Genomic DNA, 19093 nt, shown 5'->3' on the forward strand with positions numbered 1-19093 from the left:
GTCGTGGACAGGAAGCCCATAAGTTTCTCCTCCAAAAGTAAATGAAATAGCCCACAAATCATTGAAAACGCTTTATAAAAAAAAAAAAAAAAAAGAGAAAAGAAAAAATTCTCAATAGTACCCTATACTTTGGCTCGAGTGACAATTTGATACCTAAACTTTAAAATGCAACAATCCAGTTCCCGAATTTTCAAAATGTGACAATCTAATACCTACCATTAACCAATCCGTTAATCAGTCGTTAAGTGACATTTGAAAAGTCAAAAATGCCCTAAGAATGCCATATAATTCTCTTTTTCAACCATCCAAACATTAACAATAAAAATGAACAATTCCAAATTTTAGATTCTTCTAAACAGTCACCAACTTTTTTGAATTGAAGATGTTAGAATTTAGGACTGGTCAGTTTTTTTGTCAACGTTTGGATGGTTGATAAAGAGAATTAGATGGCATTCGAAGGGCAATTTTGACTTTTCAGATGCCACTTAACGACTGATTAACGGGCTGGTTAACCGTAGGTACCGGATTGTCACATTTTGAAAGTTTGAGTATTGAATTGTCACATTTTAAAAGTTCGGATACTGGATTATCGCATTTTAAAATTCGAATACCAAATTATCACACGAGCCAAAATAGAGGATACTGATGTGGAATTTTCCCTCAAAAAAACTTTTTGATATTTGTGACCCAACACTCCAATTCATGGTATAAAATATAAATGCCTTTGACTCCACACCTTGACTCCCTCTGGTGGATTCAAAACATAGAATGGGACAAAATCCATCGATCTCGTCCCTACCCACCACCATGAACTATGTGATCGTCAGAAGTTCAGAACAAGAAAATGCTCTTAAGAGTTATAAATTAAGTGACGTTTCTTTAAATAGTTTATGATTAACAATCAAATATTGCAAAGCCCTGGTATTTATTACCGTTCAGAATTGGACCATAACGGAATTTCGGTTAAATCACTTCACTGGCCAGAACAGCACTGGAGACATCATCTTCTCTGTTTAATCCATTCTCACTTAATCCCATTACCCACTAATGCAGGATTTCGTGTGCTGGGAAATCCCTTTGCATGAGAGAGGAATGCCAATCCCATTGAAACCCGAACCGAAATTAAAATCTCCACACTTTTGGACCTTACGCATTCTCACTCCAAATCATCTCCAACACTAGCTTCCACCGTTAATCCAATAGTGTGTTCTCTATTTAGTTTTTTAAGTCAATTTGCATTTAGGGTCCGTTTGATTTATAGTCATAATTATAATTAGAATCGGAATTAGAATGATTTATTTCTATAGACCGTTTTGATTTAGACAAGAATGGGAATGAAAATTAACAGCAATTGGAATTGGATTTCATTCTCAAGGGAAAATGAATGAATGACCATTCCACCAGGAATTAGAATGGCATTCCAATTCTGCCCAACCAAACCGTTGAAATTAGAATGATCCATTCCAGTTTCAATTTCAGACCTCTATTCCAATTTCCACTTCAGATCTTTATTCCTATAAACCAAATGGGCCCTTAATTTTATTTCTCATTCTTTTAGCAAGTCCGCAGGCTGCTGGAATCTTTGCGAGGTTCTCTTCTCTCAACCTCCTCCCTCTCATCTCCTCTTTAGTGGTCGTTGACTCATCTAATTAGCCAGCTAGAATTGTTTCTATTTCACGTCATGCACCCATGGTTTTTAAAACTGGATCAGATCGGAAAAACCAGGAACTCACATGTTTTACCCTAAAACCGTTATTTCATTAAAAATCATTGATTTAATCAGTAAACCATTGATTGGACGTTGGAATCGTTCGAACCATCTAACAGTTTGATTATTTTTTATTTTTTATCAGAACAAATCATTTATTCGGTTCAAATGACCAGATCGTTTGACCCAAGAACCAAACCCTGACCATTTGACCTAATAACCGAACTCTGATCAGTTTGTTGTTCGGTTCAATTTTAAAAACCATACATAAGGGATATAATTTATAGCCTAGGTCCAGCCTAAGCTCTACGCGAATGAGTTTTATGTAAAAATATTAAATTGATATAATATTTTATATATTATTTGTATTAATTTTTTTTTACATATATAATATAAAATAATATGTATACGTATGTGTAAGTTATACATAAATAAATTTATGTAAGATTGGTTAGGCTTGAACAAGGCTTGACTCTGAAATTTATAAGCTTGATGCGGGCCCAAGCTTGAATCGGCTGAAAATTATCACCCCTGACATACGTACATATGAGGCATGTGTCTTTATTAAAGGAATGAATATAGGTTGGGTTGGACCAAGCTTGATTTCGGACACCAAAGGCCTTAACCTGAGACTAACTTGAGTTGAGGACCTCTTGAGGTGAAGCCTGCGTTTTCAGACCAAGATACAACCTGAGAGCTCGAGAATTCAAACCTAATCTGTATACAAAGTTTGGCTGAGCCCGCCTAGGGTTGGGGTGGTTATGGCCGGAGGAGAATGCCGCGTTTAGCAAGAAAGCGAAACAGATAAAACAATCAGTAATTCCCCCCCCCCCCCAAAAAAAAAGTAAGAAGGTAAGAAACAACAACGCGGAATCGGATGCACTTGTTGACTTTGACGGTTTGACACTGACCCCCGGTCTAAGGGGGCGGTGCGCTTAATCATCATCAGTAGAGAGAGAGAAGTGCCTGAAGTGCATCATCATTCATCGTTGATTGTTCCTTCGTCGAACCCGAGGATAGGAATTTAGGAAAGGACGCCCGAGGGCGTGGAGACGTGGACTGGTTCCTTCCTCCAAACTTCTATATGATAATACGCGTGAGCCGTGACTCGCGAGTCGCGAGTGAGAGAGCATGCCACTTCAAAAGTTGTTAAGGGTATATAAAGGCAAAATAGTCATTCGGCGCGGTCGTCCTCTTCCTCTTTAAGAAGGGCCTTTGGTTTTTCTGCGAATTTAGGGAAATTTGTGATTTCAGGGTCAGGGGGTGACGGTGCATCTGTTGGCTGCTGCTGGAAATCCCTCCCTTTCCACGCCGTTGCTCATAGTATTAACTCACTTCACCAAATTTTCTAAGCTTGTGATACGACCCTAACTTTCTACCAGGTGAGCATCATTTCTCCGTATATTGCTTTCTCTTGTTATCTCCCTCGTTTTTTTTAGGGATTGCTGTGCAGTGTATGAACCTTATTGTTTCAATTTGAATCGATCAATAGTCTGATTTTGTTTGTTTCTTCTGAGGGGTTTATTAGCTTATTGGTGCTGGGCTTAAAGCAAAAGGGTTACATGTTGATGAGGCTCACGTGTTTTTCTTTTCTTTTTTGGGTTGCCAAGGCCGTGAAACCTTTTAAATACGGATCCCTATTTTAATCTTTTTTTTTTCTTTTTTTTTTTTTTAAATTCTTGCAAGGGTCTTCTGCCTTTTGACTTTGAGGATTTAGCATGTTCCTCCTTGAGATGTCGATTGGTTCTGCATAATTCTAGAGTTCCTTACGATTTTGATCATATATTGAATCTATGCGGTCTTTTGACTTTTTTAAGTTTTAATTGAACCAGCTTCCTCTCATGGCGTCAAAACGTATACTGAAGGAACTCAAGGATTTGCAGAAGGACCCTCCTACGTCTTGCAGTGCCGGTATGCTATCTCTTTATTATTTGTTGTAAATTTCTTATCTGCTTGAAAGTGCAAGGGCCTGTGTTTTTTTCCCAAATATATACATAAAATCTTCTATTATGTTTGAGTTTGTCACTGAGGTTATTTATTTGTTTTTCATTCTTGTATATCAGATTTTTCTTTTTTGCTGTCATTTAGTCTATCAATTGTTGGGTACATGCAAATGGTGAGGTGTCGAGGGTTTCAATTGCTTCGAAGTTTACTTGATTCATATTGAAACCTTTACTTGTTCCTCAGCATTGAGAAGTAGTTATAATTGTTATTTGTATTATCTGTTTTGATACTAATATACGATTAGATCAATGCGTTACGTTCTTCTAGTTTGATAATTCTCCATTTCTAGATTTAGGTTCAACTGATAAAGTATTTAATGCATCTTTTATGTCACCTTTGTAATTGTGATGGTTTTGGCTTTTGCTTAAACAGACGTTGCCATTGTGAAAGATATCTGTGTTGAGTATTTGCATCTAGTAACTTGGATGTTTTCTTTCCATCCTTTCATCCCTTGACAAGGAACAAATCCTTTAGATGTTTCCTTTCTGCCTGATGTGTCTGATTACCTGTCAAGCAACCCTGCACATAACTGTGTGGTTCATTTTGCGTAGGTCCTGTAGCTGAAGATATGTTCCATTGGCAAGCAACAATCATGGGACCCCCAGATAGCCCATATGCGGGAGGCGTATTCCTGGTTACTATTCATTTTCCTCCAGATTATCCTTTTAAGCCTCCTAAGGTATCAACAAGGAAAAATCTCTACATGTTTATTAGTTTTTGTTATTTGTTTCTTTCTATACATACTACACATGAAAAATTAACGTAAGCATGATGGTTTGACATCTATGCTTTACAGTATTATACTATTAGTTTGCTTGAAGCTTATTTATTCTATTCACTGTTTCTTGAGAATAATATCACCTTTGCAAGTTTCACATGCTGCCTATATCACTGCAGAAGGAGAATTATTGAGTTTTTTTCCTACAATTGATAGTTCTTCATTTGTTTCTGCATCCATATCTGCAACTGTCAAAGGATGCCCATCATTGTTGCTTTGATTTTGGGTTAGTTAAGTGATACGTTATAAGATAATGTGGTCTGTAGTATCATATTAACTCCACTGTTCAAGACTTGCATTGGTATTTACTTGATTCTTGAGGCCCAAAAAGAATAACTTTGATGGTGATGCCATCCTACTTGATTGTATTAATCGTTGTTCCATTTTTCTTTTAAGTGTAAGTTATGACTTCACAGTGCATGAGCTGAGACAGCAAGAGATGGATTAGAGTGGGGCAGCCTCTAGTGGATTTTCATATTGCTACTGTTCTCATCTCCATGCTAGGGAAATGAGATTATCACTCATTTCTCATTAATGAAATCTGATATTAATAAAAAAAATGAATTCAGAACTTGCACCCCAATCAAAAGATTGAAAAAATGAACTGATAAATTAACTGATTTTTTATTGGCATTAGAAATCAGTCATGTCTCTCAATCCATTCTCCTGTCCAGTTCTAACTCACTGATATTATAAACTGAAAACCATTGGCATCATCTTAAAGGCTTGATTAAGTTCTTTCCCTTTTATGTAGTTGGTATGAAGTTATGATTTCCTTGTTTCTTTAACTTTGTTTAACTATCAATGCATACCTTGTTTGTATATGTGTGTGTTATGGATGCATTCGAAGGCAGCAGGAGTGCCTCCTTCTTCAACCGCCAGTAGGGAACCAAGGCTTCCTACCGGTAATCCTTCCAGATCGGCATCAAGTATAAGGAGTAGCAGGACAACACCCCCTATTAGACGACTATCCCGAGCTGAGATGGCAGAACGACGCGAAAGAGGGCAGTGTTTCAACTGCAACGATCTGTACTCCTCCGGGCACAGGTGCAAGAAGCTATTCTGTCTTCTGGTAGACGAACCCAAAGAGGATGAGGAGGAACCTGCAGCATCAGACCCCAAGATCTCCCTCCATGCAATCACGGGGATCAAAACCTCAAACAATGCAACTAAGGGCGCTGGTAGCAGGGAAACCAGTGCGCATTCTCGTAGACTCCAGCAGCACCCACAACTTTGTCAGTGAACAGGTTGCCCGTCAGTTAGAACTGCTGATGGAAATCAGGCCGCAGGTACAGGTAGCCGTGGCAAATGGGGAAAGAGTTCACAGCTCCAGAATCTGCAAGGACACCAAGATTCAGGTTGGATCAGAATCTTTCCTTGTTGATTTATTCGTACTCTCCTTGGATGAATTCGACATCGTCTTGGGAGTCAAATGGCTGATCACTCTAGGGCCAATCCTATGGGATTTCAGCGCCCTGACAATGACATTCCAGCTGGACGGAAAATCAGTTACATGGCAGGGGACCAGGATAAGAACAAAGAAGCAGTTGCATACACTTCAAGGAGAGAACTTGCGCACCACAGATATGGAAAGGCTCCTCACGGATTTTTCTGTAGCATTCAAAGAACCCAAGGGGTTTCCACCTTCCAGAGCCTGCGATCATCGGATCCCTTTGATAGCCGGATCGGATCCCGTTGTCATCCGACCCTACCGCTACCCACACCGACAAAAGGATGAAATAGAGTGGCAGTGTGCGGATATGTTACAGCAAGGGATCATCCGTCCCAGCCGTTCCCCTTTTTCCTCTCCGGTTCTGTTGGTACCCAAGCAGGACGGGACTTGGAGGTTTTGTGTGGACTACAGAGAGTTTTACAGCAGGACGGTCAAGGATAAATTTCCTATCCCCATCGTAGATGAGCTGCAGGACGAACTCCATGGCGCCCAATACTTCTCAAAATTAGACCTCCAGTCAGGTTACTTCCAGGTCTGGATAACTCCCGAAGATATAGAGAAAACGACCTTCAGAGCACACCATGGCCATTTTGAATTCCTAGTTATTCCATTCGACCTCAGCAACGGTCCTTCCACGTTCTAGTCCCTGATGAACGAGGTGTTCCACTCCCACCTCCGCAGATTTGTCTTGGTATTCTTCGACGACATCCTAGTCTATAGCAAGTCGTGGGTAGAACATGTGCAACATCTACGGATCATTTTTGAACTCCTGTGACAACACCAATTCTTCCTTAAGCGATCCAAATGCTCCTTTGGGGAACGCCGGGTCCTTTACTTAGGACATGTGATCAGCGGGCAAGGGGTCACTGTGGATGAGTCCAAGATTCAGGCGATCAAGGAATGGCCCAGGCCGCAATCCGCCAAAGCTCTCCGCGGATTCCTAGGGTTGACGGGTTACTACTGCAAGTTCGTACAAAATTACGGACTCTTGGTGGCACCACTAACCCATCTGCTCAAGAAGAATCCTTCCACTGGGATCATACAACCGATGCAACCTTTGGAAGTTTACGATATGCCCTCTCCTCCACTCCAGTTCTATAGTTGCCAAAATTTGGGATTGAGTTCACAGTCGAATGCGATGCATTCGGCACCGGCATCGGCGCCATACTACAACAACAAGGACATCCGGCCGCCTTCTTCAGCTGCAAACTGGCTGACCGCCACCTTAAATTACTCGCCTACGAACGGGAATTGATTGGGCTGGCTAAGGCAGTACAACACTGGAGGCCATACTTATGGGGGAGGTCCGTCGTCAAGACGGACCACTACAGCCTCAAACATCTGTTGGAACAACGGCTTACCACCTTGCCGCAACAGCATTGGATCAACAAACTACTGGGTTTTGATTTTCGGGTAGACTACAAGGCGGGAACCTTGAACCGTGCAACAGATGCCTTATCTCGCCGAGCAGAAGAAGACAGTATGCTCCTCCATGCGATCTCCCAGCCCTGAGCCACCCTGCTGGAAGACATCCGGAGCACGCTGCCACAATCACCAGAGTGGAATGATCTGGTCCAAAAGATACAGTCCGACATGACCAACCCAAATTGGTCCATGCACGACGGGTTAGCACTCTACAAGGGACGGATATATCTTCCAACCGACTGTCCATTAATCCCCTTCGTCATCTCCAGCATACACAACTCCAGGCATGAAGGTGTCCAGAAAACATTGCACCGCATCCACGCCGATTTCCACTGGCAGGGCATGAGGGCTTCGGTGCGGGACTTCATTTAGAGTTGCTCTATGTGCCAACAACAAAAGTGGGAAAACTTGCACCCAACAGGCCTTCTCCAACCACTTTCACTCCCAACTCAGATTTGGGCCGATATTTCCATGGATTTCATTGAGGGTCTACCCAAGGTTGGTGGGAAATCGGTCTTATTCGTGGTGGTGGACCGTTTTTCCAAGTATGCTCATTTCCTTCCCTTATTCCACCCATATAGCGCGGTCTCAGTCGCCCGTGCCTTCTTCACCCATATTTTCCGACTGCATGTGCTACCTGAATCCATCGTCAGTGACAGGGACCCGATTTTTACTACCACCTTTTGGAAGGAGCTATTTCGACTGCAGGGAACAACCCTAGCCTTCTCCTTTGCCCACCATCCGTAGACTGACGGCCAAACGGAGGTGGTAAACCGAACAATAGAGATGTACCTCCGCTGTTTTGTGGGCGACCGGCCACGACGTTGGGTGGAGTACCTTCTGTGGGTCGAATACTGTTACAACACATCTTATCACTCCTCTCTTGGCATGACTCCCTTCCGGGTTGTTTATGGTCGAGACCCTCCCCGTCTATTGTCTTACGAACCAAGTTCAACACGGTTGGAAGAAGTGGATCGAGGCCTGTAGGACCGCGATGCCCTCCTCGCCGAAGTCTCCCTACGCTTATAGCAGGCTCAGGCATGCATGAAGAACGCCTACGATCAGCACCACAGGGAAGTAACCTTTGAACTCGGACAGTTCATATGGCTTAAGCTCCAACCCTATCGACAGCACTCCCTCAAGCACAAAGCTTTCCCTAAACTGGCCCCCAAATTTTATAGGCCCTTCAAGATTTTACGGCGGATCGGGAAGGTTGCATATCAACTCGAGCTACCAGACCATAGCAGACTCCATGATACCTTCCACGTTTCCTTACTCAAGCCATTTACAGGGACTCCTCCGGAGAAGATACCTCCCCTGCCACCCTTAAAGGACGGCAAACCCATTCTCCAACCTCGGGCTCTTGTCCAGTCCTGTGACAATCGGGGGACCTCAGAAGTGCTAGTGGAGTGGGACGAACTACCATCAGCTGAGGCCACCTGGATTCCCTAGTTTGATCTTCACAATGCCTATCCAAATCTCGAGCTCGAGGACAAGCTCGTTGCCCAAGAGGGGTGTGATGTTATGGATGCATTCGTGGGAAGGACATACTGCCGCTGGCAGTGCAATGAGGGGGGCCCACATAGCAGCTTATCTTGCCACGTCAGCTCATCTGCTCGCCAATAGTTTATCTTGCCAGCTCGCCAATAGTTTACTTATTCCAGTTCTGTTCTTACTTATCTATTAAAGATAGGAGTTAACTTCTGTTAGAAGTCTGTTAGAAGTAGGAGTTTGATTTAAAGTTGGACTGTCCTAGCTTAGTCGAATGGAATAAGGAGTCTCCTCTTGTAATCTCCTATTTAAGGAGTTGTGATTTGGGAATAAAGCATTTAGTTTTCCAGTTAAGAGAAGAGTGAGGAGAGTTCGAATGGTCTCTTGGACAAATCACCCATTCGGTTGCCACAATAGGGTCTACACACAAGGGAAGGTGCAAGGGAAAGCAAGAGGTTCTCCTCGTGGACCGACCCGTGATGAGATCCTACGCCCGGGCCCATAACAGTGTGTAACCCACTATTATTATTATTGTTGTTATTGTTGTTACCATCAACATTAGGCTTATTTTAGTGAGTCATTAATTTCCATTATCATCCCTAACATTCATATATTTGGTACCCCTTGTTGAATATTCATGCACTCCGTGTCAATATTTTGAAAACCAGACTGAGCTTTGAACTGGAAAGGAGCCTAATTCTGTTTTTTCTTGGTTTACTTGGAAAACCTTTTAAACCGACCAGTTATCATTGAGCTAAAATGGATCTATTCTTATTTTCCTAGTTCAAAGCTCAGTCTGGTTTTCAAAATATGGAAAGGAGCCTAATTCTGTTTTTTCTTGGTTTACTTGGAAAACCTTTTAAACCAACCAGTTATCATTGAGCTAAAATGGATCTATTCTTATTTTCCCAGTTCAATAGGTCAGTAAGCAATGGATCTGCTCTTATTTGCTTTTCATTTATTTTGATGCATATTAAAAAAAACACAAACATGGGTGAAAAGGAAACAAATGGTTTGAGCTACAATGATCCCCTTTCCATATGTTATATATGGATAATTCTAGCAAATATTGTTTTCCAGTTATGTATTACATTTGAGGCATAAATAGACATTTTATCGTTGCATTGCAGTTTCATAGCATATATTTCATTGGTTTTGATTAAGTTCTGTTGCTAGAGGAAGCTAATTATCTTCATCATTCAGGTTGCATTTAGGACCAAGGTCTTCCACCCCAACATCAATAGCAATGGGAGCATTTGCCTAGACATCCTTAAAGAACAATGGAGTCCTGCTCTTACCATCTCAAAGGTATGTTTTGGGAGACAGCTTTTGTTGTGTGTTTTCCCAATTATGCCAAGTGTTCTTGTAGTCAATCCTGTTTTTAGACATGATTCTTATAATTAAATACTCTATGCCTTCTGCTCATACATGGCTGTTATTGTTTCTTTGAAGAATCATTATTGGTAAGAGAAGGATAGATGGAAATATGTTTTTGAACCACTTTGTTTATTTTGACTAGGAAAAGTATGCTGTCTAGATCATGTTGATATTTAGAAAAAAAAAAAATATCAATGCCAGAAAAGAGGTCCCATGCTTCTAAAGTTGTTTCACCTTATATTGGTTGACCATGATGAATGGGTTGAACTGAACTATTCAGTAGTAGCCTACTAAGGGTGATTATTTCAGCCCAGCTTGGCTGGGATGTGTGCACACATATGCATACACAATATGTTTATATTATAAAATATTATATAATATACTATTTGTAATAAATTATATATATATATATAAAATATTATGTATTATATATATATATATATATATATATATATATATATATATATATATATATATATATATATATATGCAAAGATATTTTGTTTTACATACAAAGAGTTGACAAACGGGTCAACTCATGTATGAGAATTGTACTCCTAGTCAAGGCGTTCTTTGTAATTCCTAAGCAATGTAGGGTACTAGGACTTGGGACAACACACTCGAGTAACATTATTGAGCGTTGTCCCCAGTTCCACATTGTTTAGGAATTAGAATGATTAACTTCATTTATAAAATGAAAGACATGCCTAGCATAGGAATTAGAATGAAAGCCCTCCCCCTATTTTTTTGTCTAGGCCCAAAGCCAAGCCAAGTTTGGCCTAGTTGGCTAGTATGGCCCCATGCACTTTTAATTCACATATTATACATCATATATTTTAAAATTTTATAAAAATTAAAATTTCATTTATTTATGCATATATGCCCAACCAGGCCTGGCCCGGCCTATGGTTATCCCTAATTCAGTAGCTGTTTAAAAAATATGGAGAGCCAAAGTAGTCTTTCAGCCACTTGCATGGCTCTCATATCAAATGTGGTCTTTCAGCCAAAGTTGTCCTTTTCACCATAGTTGTATATTCGACTCTTTTCAACTGCTATTCCTTAGCTGCTGTTGTGAACCAGTTAAAAATAAGCGTCAGCTCTCCTAAATGGGGCCTTAATTATGGTTTCACTTTTTATGTCTAGCTTTGGAACAGTGGACAGGTTTGAATAGTATCATCAAAAAGATAAAATGCATGTTTAGGGCTGCAACTTGCGTGGGGTGGGATTGAGCATTTGTTAAAATTTAATGGGCCCAGCACAAAGGCCTGTGAGCTCGATAATGTAAATTCTTAGAAGTTGAGAAATGTTAAGAAAAGGCATGTTAGTTGTGATGAAGAAACTAATTGGAGGATTATTCTATGCTAATAAATTAAGGTGCCGCTTAACGGTATTCATCACTTAAGGAGAAATATAGTGAGGGGAAGTTCCTGATCAATGGTTCAAACAGTATTCTATGCCATGCATTTCTCGTTTATTGGAGTTGTTTTATTAAGCTGTTCTTTTGTTTACCTTCCCGCCCTCTATAAAATCATCAAGTTAGCGTATTTGATGTTTTTTTCCTCGTTTGAACCATCGAACTTGGCCATGCTAGAAAAGAGTAAACATCTTTTTAACCATAATCTGATGCTGGCGGGTTAAATAGTTTGTCATTGATGGTGAGAGATTGAACTATAAAAAATTGATAACAGATAGTAGTCTTGGTATTCAAAGTTCTGTCTTGTTCAAAATTACAAGTACCTTTTGCTGCGTTTGGTTGCAATGCAATTTTATTTGCACTAATACAAATGCATGGGAAAACAAATTCTTTTAGGCTATCTTTGGTCTGAAGAAAAAAGTAGGGAAAGGAAGGGAAAGGTAGGGAAACCTCTACAACCTTTCCCTTTCCCTCAAACCAAACACAGCCTTACTGGATTTATGGATAAGAAGTAGCTTTAGGATTTCTGGATCTTACCACCAATTTTACTTGATGCTAATCAGGTCTTGCTCTCCATCTGCTCTTTGCTAACGGACCCAAATCCTGATGATCCACTTGTGCCTGAGATTGCTCACATGTACAAAACTGATCGAAACAAGTACGAGTCCACTGCTCGCAGCTGGACACAGAAGTATGCCATGGGATGATGCCAGAAGTCCTGTCTCTGAAGGAATGTGTAGACCAGACCATATGTTTTTCCTCTTTTTTCAGCAAAATTCGTGTTCGTGGACAGTTTGATTAGAAATCTCAAAGACTCTGGGCTTTGTGAAATGTAATTCCAGGGACGTCAAAAAGGGGGCTAAACTTTAACTGTATTAGAAGGGTGCCTTGTTGCTGCTTTCTTTTAGTTTGCTTGTCTATTCTTGAAATCCTTGATTTTATGCAATCTATATTTTATTTGGTGCAGATCTCTTTATATGGCTGTTTCATAGCAAAGTCCAACCGTGATGTTATTTTATTTTCCGCAAGACCCCCTTATTATTACTAGGGGTGAGGATGGGTTGGGTCGGTTTGGTTCTATGGCAGAAGTTCAGAACCTGGAACCTATCCTGTAGGGGTTGGTTTCAGGTTTTTGGAACCAGAATCTATTCTGTAGGGGTTGATTTCAGGTTTTTGGAACTAGAATATATCTTGTAAAGGTCGATTTCAGGGTTGGTTTTGGTCTCGATGATTCTAGCCTTGGAACCTGTACTTTCTTTGTTCTTCTTCACAAAAAAAAAAAAGCATGCTTTTAAAAACTTGATTATATGGTTGAAAACTTATAAATTAAATTTTAATTTTATAAATATTACCTTTTACACTATTTATTATATACACTCAAATATTAAAATGAAAACAAATGATTGAATTACTTAATTAACTTAATGGTTAAGTGAGATCATGGCCTTTGTAACCATAAATGCTTGGATTCAAACTTTCACATATTCAAAAGTATAATGGGGTTATTTCAAGGCAAGCTTGGTTCCAAGGCAGGTTTTAACAAGGTTGGTTCCACCAAGTGTCAATTAAGGTTGGTTTGGGTAGAGTAAATTTCTAGACCCTGAAATCGGCTTTGGTGGGATTCAGCAAAGTTGCAAAAAAGGCATAGGGGTCAATTTGTGCCTGAGGTGTGTGCTTTTTTTGAATCAAGGCACAAAAATACAAAAAAAAAAAAGATAAAAAATAAAAAAGCCAAAATATTAAACATAATATTAATAAAAAATATAAACTTTAAACTTTAAAATAAATGTTTTAAAAAATCTATTATCTAAAATTAAAATATATAAACATAAGATGTAAAGCATATTTAAATGAGAATTTAAAAATAAAACCAAACATATAAAACATTTTCAAGCATGTAAAACCTCTAATATCTTTTTTTTCACTCAATTGTATTACTTCAAGTAGCTAATGTAATGTAAAACATATTACATTTTTTATTTTACGAGTCGCCTTTGTGCCATACCCCTCGAGACAAGCCCAAACAAGTCTATGTTAGGTGTTAAATTGTTAATTCTCACACAAAAAATTATAAATTTATAATTCTAATTGTTTTTTAAGAAAATATTTTATTATGATGAATGAACGAACAACTTTAACTAATAGCGTCAAATTTTCAAAAGGCGCACACATGGGTTGAGGGGCAAGATGCATTAGGCACATGCCTAGTGCCTTTTGAAAGGGTTGTGCCTAGGACCTAGGTGATGCACAACCCCAAAATGCTCTTCGCCTATGCACCTAGGCGCACCTTTTAAATCATGGGGAGTCGGTTCCAAGAATTTGGGACCAGACCCTACCCTGTAACAAATTGGGTAGCATCGGTTCAAGGCCAGTTTGAAGTTGGTTCTATTTGGTTTTGGGTAGAACTTACCCATTTGCTCACCCCTAATTATTACCCATAACGATTAGACTTGAAAATTGGGTTGGGTGGGTCAGGTTTGGTTTGAGTCAAAATACTTTGAGTTGATTTTAGGTTGGGTTGAGAAATGCTAGACCCTAAATGTTCGGGTTAGGTTGATCCACAAGTCAATTCAAGTCAACCAAAAAAATAATTAAATTTTAAAAAATAAAGAAAAAATATAAGAAAATGCAAAAATCAAAAGAATTAATCTTAAAATTTGAAAAATAAAATAAAATACTTGAACATTTAACAATTCAAAGAATAAACATTAAATAGTAAAGATTAAAAAGTGGAAATTTCTAACAATACATAAATATTCCAATTAAAACCGAATTAGCGGGTTGACCCATGACCCAATCCAACCCAACCCAGTTTTTTCTGGGTTGGGTCAGGTCGGATCATTCTCAAATTCAATTTTTTTTGGGGTTGAATTGGGTTGGGTAAACTTTTCGCCAGGTCCAATAAGGATCGATAACCTTGTCCGTTCCATTGGAAAATAATTACATACAATTGTAGCGTATTAGATTAGATACTACTTTACGCCATCACTACATTTACATGAGTTAACTTTGTCTCTCAAGGTACTAACAATGTCGTCGCATGAATAGTACTGGTAGACAGGGTTCAAAATATGGACATTGCGGGTATAGATATGGATATATTTTATGGTGAAAAGATATGGATATGTTAAAAATAACAGACGGTAAATTCTCGTCTTCTTGAGATCAGTTGGCCATGTATTGCCTCCTTGGCTAAAGCTGTGGATGACATGTCTTCTCAGTTCGGCCACGTCTCCACCTCTCATTTTTTTGGTATAAAAACAAAAAAACTCAAGAACACAAGGAGATTAGATTTCTGCTGCTGCTGAAGAAGCATCTGATTTTGAAATAAAAAGGCCTAAAATCTTATTTGATAGGGAGGAGGCACGAAGTAGTGATGACTGAAATAAAGTTTCTTTCATTTTTTTCCTTTTCTCTCTTTGGCTGTCGTATTTCCTACTCTGGAAACATGATTCTTTCTCATTACTCTCTCCGTCTCTCTCGCTCTCTCTCTAGTTACGTGGGTGTGAGTTTATTAAGAACACGAGTTTTCTTGTTGCAGTAGACATGAACGTTGTAACGAGCCTCTGTGGAAATTGAACGAAGACCAAAGGTTGGTATATGAATAAATGGACTCTCTCTCTCTCTCTCTCTCTCTCTCTCTCTCGCTCTCTCATGTTGATGGAGTTATCTTATAGGTCTATTGAGTGGATGGGTTGCTGTTGTGGCGGAGCTGAGAATGCCGGAAATGGTGGGGAAGAGTTCCAGCTTCCGGTCTTAACGAATTGCTTTGGATCATGCCCTTGAACACTGGATACATTACACCTCTCTGTTTCTACTCGTTCTCTCTTCCTTTCCACCCAGTTTTTCTCTTCTTCCCCATCATAAGTTGGTTGCACAGTCTTTGCCCTTTGCCATTCTTGTGTATTTATTATTCCATTTTCTCTTTCCATTCAGTTTGTGTGATTATTTCATTTTCTCTTTTCGCCTCTTCTGCCTCATTTTCCCTTTTTTTTATTTTTTGAAATTTTCTTTGTTTCAATCGACCAATAGGAAGCATCATCGCCAGCCTCTTTGGTCCGTTTTCGTCTACTTCTCTTCCCCCTCACTATCTTTCTTTCTATTTTCCCTCTCATTTCCTTCATCTCTTTCCTCCCCTCCCCACTTTCTTTCATTTACTTCATCTGTTATAGCTGGCTTCCGCTGGTGAGTTGTTTGTGTGGTTTGGGAGACCGGATCTATTCCTCACACATGCGCCTCACACTGACCTCACATATGTTTTCAATCAATGCACAGTGGGATGTGACTGTGAGGTGCCTTGTGTGAGGATCTCATGGTTTGGTTCACTTACCGTTAAAGCCAAACCTCATCGGATCAAGGGGACACCCCGTTAATTTTAGAGCTCCTGTATTGACCGCTTCTATATTTTCAAAATAGTGAAGGTACCAGTAGTTCGGTTTTGATTAATCAATTTTGGTTAACCTATATAAAATTAATAGTTAATCGAACCGATCGATATACTTTTTATTATATATATACATATTTATTTATAAAATATATTATAAAAATCAAAATACCGATTAACTTTAGTTTGGTTTGAGTTACTGGTTTTCTAAAAATTGATATTACCAATTTAGTTTGCAAAATAGGCCCATGGTTTGGTGAGCACCTAAAATGTTTTGTGAGTAAGCCAAATATTTTGGATTGGTATCTAAATGACCCATTGAGCACATACCTACATTCCCTAGATTTATTTGAAGTTCAAATTTGTTGTAAAAATAATAAACATAAGGCATAAGGGAACTTATTAGTCAACACTTTCCGAACCCGAAATGCAGAAGAGTTGTGCCACTTGGTCATTCTTATTAAAGTCGCATTTGCCCCTATGATGCAATCAGATGAATGTAAATTAATTGCTAAGATAAAATAATCCACAAGCTACTATTAGGCATGCACTCACTTATCAAACTTCCACGAACTATTCAAAGATAATGCTCAAATATGAATGAATGACAGAGAATGTAAAAACTATGCTGTGGGTTCTATGTAACTAGGTCGACCAATATTCTATTTATAAAGTGTTTTTAGTCACCCAAACATGCATAGAGATGTCTGTTCACAAACAGAGAAATGTCTCTCCAAAACAAGCACCAGTTGGAAGAGATACAAATAGAAGAGGAAGAAAACGTTTAAACATTAAAATTAAATTTAAAATTTGATTAAGAATCAAACGACCAAAGAGGAAAAACAATATGGTGTGTGGTGCACGCGTACAACCGTACACTTGCCCACGCTCACACCGCAACCTATCCTAGCTTGACCAAAGAGGAAAAACAATATGGTGTGTGGTGTGTGATGCACGCCTATGGAACAAGCTTCACTTGCACAATTAGATAATGGATTAAATGATCCACCGTATAAATTTTGAAGTGCTGGGGATTTGTAGGGACCATCTCCCTGGAGGGATTTTTTGGTCTTCTCTGGCGAAGATGCTCCACCTTGATGCTTCCAAGAATCCTTTCATCCCATACCATTCTCACCAATATACTAGAATCTAAGAATCCTAGCGAATTTGCTTCACAGTAAAATCTCCAAACCTAGTTATATATTTTGGGAGATCATGAGAGATGGATGTTGCTGCCGAGAAGATAGTTAAATATGTGATTTGGGGTATTGGGTGAATTGATTGAAGGGTTCTACTATGATAAGAAAAAGATATAACATCTGAAAAAATTCTGATTAATCAATTGGAATCATAAATGTGATAGCCAATCAGGTGTTATTTATCAAAATTCATGGGTAAATTTTAATTTATCAAAACTTCCACATGCACGGTAGCTTGCCTTACACAAGAAGTGTTGCTTCTAAGTTCCAAGTTTCAAGTTTAATTTATGGAATGTGGTGGCCGGTGTGTAGGAATCAAGGAACAATAAGGGTAGAGGTGGGGAGTTGGTGTTGATGAATTTTGCCTTTAATGTGAGGCCAGGCGGGGCGGCTACTCCCCCATTCCACCTTTTATTTCGAACTGAATAATTCGAAATAACCGAAACTGAAATTTTTATTTGATTTTTAGTTATTTTGGTTAAAACTGAATTTTAATATTATATATTTTAATATATATTATATATTAACAAATATATATTATACATTGTATATAATAAATTATATATTAATACATAATATAATATAATTTATACATATTATATATGTATTACATGTTAATATATATTATAGATAATAAAGTTTGATTAATTCGGTTTTTTTGGTTAATCGAATTTTTAAACTTGAAAACCAAAACTGAAATTTTATAAAACCAAAATAACCATACCAAAAAAACCAAAAACCAAAATTTTCAATTCCATCTTTCAGTTTTAACCTAATAATGTTCGCCCCTATATACAACACAGATATGTATGTGGGTGTGGGTGGCACTTGCCTTGTTGCCCTAAATTTAATTCTAATGGACCATGGAAATAGAGGGGAGTAGGAGGAATGTCCTCTCTTGTGCCCTTCAGCCTTGGGCAGTTAACAGACCCATTAATTCCCATTCCCATCAGTTGCAGTTGTGGATATTAACTTGGAAAAATTCCCGATTATTATCCTCTACTTTGGGTGTAGTGTCACTTTGGTCCCCGAACTTTAAAATGCAACAATTCAGTACCTGAACTTTGAAAACATGACAATTCAGTTCTTGCTATTAACTAGATGTTAACCAGCCGTTAAGTGGCATTTGAAAAAGACATAAATGTCCTTCGAGTGATCTATTTTTCTTCATCAACCATAAATGTTGACAAAAAAATTAACAATCTCAAATCCTTGTCTCTTCTATTTAAGTTGGGATTACCAGAATATCCACTCAAACATGATCCCAACTTTCTTGAATGGAAAATTCACTAACTGTTTCCAAAGAACTTGATAATTCAGTGATTGAATCTAAGTTGGGGCTCCTGTTTCCAAAGAACTTGGTCAGACCCACCTAGGGAGGGGGAGTGGCTATGCTAAAACCTTGCATAGAGACTTGCCTCTATAAAGAATTAAAAAAAAAAAAAAAGTAGAGAAAAGAAACTACCCTAGGGTTTTGGATCGTGGCATCATCTCAATTTTCATTTCCATCATAGTTTTGTCAAAGTTGCTTGCTTTTTTTTTTTTTCTCTTTTTTCTGCAATTTAACATGTTAAACCTTCTATTGAAATTAATAATTAGAGGCTAATTCTGACTCACCGAAGTTTGGGCAAATTAGAAACCATATGGAATCTTGCTTTCATAATTCCAATAACTGATATTTTTACCATGAAGGGTGCCTAACCTACAGAATAAAAAATTTCAATTCAATCAAGAAACTATTTGGTAAAGATTGGTGAAATTATTTCATGTGCGCAAGATGTATCATGTACATTTTACTAACAAGACGGACTAAGGATATGTTTGATAACAGCTGAAATGATTGAACTGAAAAACTTATTA

At 38.6% G+C, this 19093-nt stretch overlaps 1 protein-coding gene and 1 long non-coding RNA gene across 2 annotated transcripts; both read left to right on the forward strand.

Moving 5' to 3' along the window:
• Window positions 1-2303: 2303 nt before the first annotated feature.
• On the forward strand, window positions 2304-12616 carry LOC148867981 (ubiquitin-conjugating enzyme E2 10). Its single transcript, XM_088972264.1, has 5 exons — window positions 2304-3090; window positions 3541-3619; window positions 4264-4391; window positions 10063-10167; window positions 12214-12616. The coding sequence occupies exons 2-5, from the start codon at window positions 3550-3552 to the stop codon at window positions 12355-12357; spliced, it is 447 nt and encodes a 148-aa protein (XP_088828390.1). The 5' UTR covers window positions 2304-3090; window positions 3541-3549; the 3' UTR covers window positions 12358-12616.
• Window positions 12617-15005: 2389 nt separating this feature from the next.
• LOC148867982 (uncharacterized) lies at window positions 15006-15621 on the forward strand. Its single transcript, XR_016106911.1, has 2 exons — window positions 15006-15242; window positions 15328-15621. It is a non-coding gene; the product is annotated as an uncharacterized LOC148867982 (long non-coding RNA).
• The last annotated feature ends 3472 nt before the right edge of the window (window positions 15622-19093 follow it).

The sequence above is a fragment of the Nelumbo lutea genome, chromosome 2, assembly GCF_056320005.1.
Source record: "Nelumbo lutea isolate HS-2025 chromosome 2, American lotus-T2T, whole genome shotgun sequence".
NCBI classification, from domain to species: Eukaryota; Viridiplantae; Streptophyta; class Magnoliopsida; order Proteales; family Nelumbonaceae; genus Nelumbo; species Nelumbo lutea.

Bases quoted from the DNA above. Each gene is read 5' to 3' on its own strand.
- LOC148867981 (XM_088972264.1), top strand. From the start codon at position 3,550: ATGGCGTCAAAACGTATACTGAAGGAACTCAAGGATTTGCAGAAGGAC. The intron at 3,620-4,263 runs GTATGCTATCTC...CATTTTGCGTAG, and splicing joins TCCTACGTCTTGCAGTGCCG to GTCCTGTAGCTGAAGATATG. The intron at 10,168-12,213 runs GTATGTTTTGGG...GATGCTAATCAG, and splicing joins CTGCTCTTACCATCTCAAAG to GTCTTGCTCTCCATCTGCTC.